This window comes from Cheilinus undulatus, linkage group 3 (assembly GCF_018320785.1).
Source record: "Cheilinus undulatus linkage group 3, ASM1832078v1, whole genome shotgun sequence".
Taxonomy (NCBI): Eukaryota; Metazoa; Chordata; class Actinopteri; order Labriformes; family Labridae; genus Cheilinus; species Cheilinus undulatus.
The window spans coordinates 15,968,998-15,972,845 of NC_054867.1; the positions used below are offsets into that span (position 1 = coordinate 15,968,998).

General features: G+C 37.5%; 1 protein-coding gene across 1 annotated transcript; it reads right to left on the reverse strand.

Moving 5' to 3' along the window:
* Positions 1-408: 408 nt before the first annotated feature.
* Positions 409-2,581, reverse strand: LOC121506715 (red-sensitive opsin-like). Its single transcript, XM_041782567.1, has 6 exons — positions 2,479-2,581; positions 1,453-1,749; positions 1,167-1,335; positions 920-1,085; positions 591-830; positions 409-510 (listed from the first exon to the last, which is right to left on the reverse strand). Exons 1-6 carry the CDS (start codon positions 2,579-2,581, stop codon positions 409-411), a joined length of 1,077 nt encoding a protein of 358 aa, XP_041638501.1.
* Positions 2,582-3,848: the final 1,267 nt, after the last annotated feature.

Consider the following 3,848-nt stretch of genomic DNA (forward strand, 5'->3'; position numbering starts at 1 on the left):
TTTAAGTGAGCTTTCATCTCACTGTTAATACTGTACTAACATTTGAGACCTTGAATTAAAATAACAATGGGGAAAAGCAACAGGACTCTTTAAAAGCATCTAGGATGCTAATTAACCTTGTGGTCTGGTCTCGCCCCATGTGCAGAAGTTATAGTCTGCTGGGTTGGTCGCTACCATTCATTTTATTTTTTGTGTTTGTGTATATTTTTTAGAACCACACAATAACATTGCAATGGAAGTCTTTGTCAACATGCTTTGCTTTTATTTACTTGTTTTTTTTCTTTTTTCTTTGCAAGAAACCTACAATTTTGCTAAAAAAAATGGATACAAAGAAAATAGGTGCAATCAATATTTACTGTACAAATGACAATGGTTCTCAGTTTCTTCCAAAAGGGAGAGCATGGAGGTTTATGCAGGAGCCACAGAGGACACCTCTGTCTTTGATGATGATGAGACTTCAGAGCTTTCATCCACTTCTTTGCCAAAAAGCTTCATGATGCATTCACGGAACTGAAAGACACAGAAGGATGAACATATACACTAAAACGGAATAAGACATTTGGTTACTAATGTGTTGGTGTTCTGCCCACCTGCCGGTTCATGAAGACATATATAATTGGGTTGTAGATGGTGGCGCTCTTGGCGAAATATGCAGGCATGGATGCAGCCAGAGGATGGAAAGCATAACCAGGGTAAGCTGCAGCATAGCAAGCCATGTAGGTGTAAGGTCCCCAGCAGAAACAGTATGCAAAGATCATGACAACCACCATCCTGGATACTTCTTTCTCAGCTTTCTGGGTTGACTCTGATTCCTTCTGCTGCATGGCGACCTGTAATCAACAAATCAACACAGTGTTGGACTCGACCAGGCTGGGGTCAAATGAATGACAAGTATAGGACTGCAGTTAAAATGTCTTACAGCACGTATAGCCATCAAGACAGCAAGGTAGCAAAAGACAATAATCCCCAGGGGAATAAAACAACATGTGATCATAAGTGCAATCATGAAGGACTGGGTTCCAAGGTCATCTCTTCCACTGAATACATCAGGTCCACAGGAAGTCTTCAGTCCATGAGGCCAGTACCTGATTAAAGAAAAATAGAAAGGTTAACAACTTTTTCTGACAATGTCTGGATTTGGAAGTTAAAAATAGAGCATTGTTTACCTGCTCCATCCAAAGAGTGGGGGAGCACACCACCCTGCTGACCAAACCCAGGTAAACACGATTCCAATTGTGGCCAATTTGGCATCAAACTTGATATTTCCAAAAGGTTTACACACAACAAACCATCTTTCCCAGGAGATTACAGTCAAAGACCAGAGACCTACAATACCTGTGCAAGAGAACAGAAGACTCAGTTACAATGGTGAACTCACAGCCTGATCATATATATCTCTAAAAATAGTGTCCAAAATCGTTTTAATCAAACCTAGAAACTCTTTCCACTTACCACAAGTTGCAACAGTGAAGCCCTCAAGCATGCACATTGGATGTCCGAGAATGAAGTACCCAAAAATCTGGTTGCATACACTGATGGTGCTGGCAATAAGTGTCTCTCCAAGATCTGCAACTGCAAGATTGACCAAGATCCAGTTCAGAGGATGGCGGAGTTTCTTAAACTTTGCTGTGGCCACTATGACGAGACCATTGGTGAAAGATGAGACGACCACCACCATCAACATCCAAAGTGTTGCCAGGTTATACACCCATCGTGGAGCAATGTGGTAATTGGGACCCTCAAAGGGATCTGAGGGAAAGGTAAAACAAAAAAGAAAGAGTTCAATGATGTAAATAATGTTTTAGAATAAAGATTTTTTTCCTCAAAAGTCAGTGTTGTCTATTTTGTTAAGTCTAGAAGCAAAATCTTAAGTGAGATTACATGAATCAGATATCATCTCTGTCAAACAATAAAAAATAATTTGAACTGATGCCTTTTTTTCCATCTCTTATTATCTTACATAAAAACATGATTAATCAGCTTGACTCTGAGTTGACTTCAGTAGCTGTAAAAAGTTTGGAGGCAGGCTGTTGGATTATATTGTAAGCCATGTATTTTTTATAGAATCCTTGAAATAACTTTTTTTTCCAGCAAACCAGTGAGCTCTACTGATTTTGTGATGTGTGATTATTTATATGTTTTCCTTCTTGTTTTAAACAACAGGCAAAATTCTTCTTAAATGGACTCAGCTGTATATTTTTTGAATCATTTATGTCACCCCAAGTATACATCCTGTGTACTTTGAATTCATACATAGGTACATTTCTATAAAATCAACTTCTTTTGACAAAAAAAGACTGGAATAACTATTAAAAAATATAATGTGGTTGTAATTAACAGTAGCCATTGGAAAACAATTTGCAGCTGTTTTGGGTTATACAGTTGTCAGTCCAGTTATTTGCAGTTTTTTTTTTTTTCATTATCGCTATTGTTGAAACTCCAACAAAATGACTGATGGATAAAAATTAAATACCGTACCTCTGGTATTGTTTGAATTTGTGTACACGAAGACACTTCCTCTTGTTGAGTCTTCATAGTGCCTCCTGGCAGCAAAAGATGCTTTTCCCCACTCTTCAGCCATTCTGTGTTTATAGGAGGTCCCACCAGTTGGCCTCTCTTGTCACCTCCTTCGCTGACTGGTGCCTCAGCTCTCACTTAAGCTTTTATACCTATGCTTCATAGATGTCTGATGGGATTAGATCAGAATCACATTACCTCTACTGTGGGCACTGGTTGCCAGTGATGCTCATCAGCAGATCTGGAATAAAGAACCTTACTCTGAACTGCAATTAAAACCAAGAGCTCATTAGATGACACAATATGCTCTACTAATCTTGTTTGAAAGCGGAAATCTGTTTACTCTATTACAATAGAGATAAGTTGTTAGACCTCTCGCGAACACAGTGTTTCTCAACTGGTCTAACCTCAGGACCCATCGCCACCACTTCATTGAGAAATCACTACCTACATTTCACCCCAAAAGTTTCAACCATTCACACTGATTTAACGCTTCAGTATGAGACTAGATCTGAAGGCTTTTAATCAGGGGTGTCAAACTCAATCACAGCAGGGGCCGGATTCTGAATTGAGGTCAAACCTGAGGGCCTAACAGGGTCAACATTTAACCATAAACTGTCATCCTCATTTTCACCAGCAATAAATAACAGGGGGAATAAATTTCAATGACGATAAATGATTTTGAGATAGAAGAAGAAGTCAAAATTATAAGTTTAAAGGCTCAAAATCTGAGATAAAAAGTCAAACTGATTTGTTCAAATGGGCAAAACACAAATTGAAAGTCAAAATGTTTTGAAAAGGAAACTGCATGAGAGAAAAAGTTGAAACCATGAGTTTTAAGAGTCAAAACATGACATAAAAGTCAACATCATGAGTTTTAAAGATAAGAATATGAGTTATATTTTTAACTTGTGAATCTAAAAGGTCAAAATATGGGCATAAAAGTCAGAGTTAGGAGTTTAAAAGGTCAAAATATGACCTAGATTTTAAAATTGTGAATCTCAAAGGTCAAAAATGATAAAAAGTCAAAATTGTGAATAGAAAGGTCAAAATATTAAACTAAAAGCCACAACATAAGCTAAGGTCATAACAGTGAGACTAAAAATTGAATATATGACATGAAAACGCAAATGATTTTGTTTGCCACATTTTTCTAATTATTTGTACTCTTTACTTTCCACAACTTCTATGACTTAACAAGGATATTTTGAGTCATCCGGGTTAAGTTTACATTTTTATACTGGAGGAAATCTGCAGGCCTTACACCACTGGGCCAGTTTTGTTAAAAAAAACATGATATGATTTTGTGGACCGAGTTTAACTGTACCACG

Bases quoted from the DNA above. Each gene is read 5' to 3' on its own strand.
- LOC121506715 (XM_041782567.1), bottom strand. From the start codon at position 2,581: ATGGCTGAAGAGTGGGGAAAAGCATCTTTTGCTGCCAGGAGGCACTAT. The intron at 1,086-1,166 runs GTAAACAATGCT...TTCTTTAATCAG, and splicing joins CCACTCTTTGGATGGAGCAG to GTACTGGCCTCATGGACTGA. The intron at 831-919 runs GTAAGACATTTT...TGTTGATTACAG, and splicing joins TCTTGATGGCTATACGTGCT to GTCGCCATGCAGCAGAAGGA.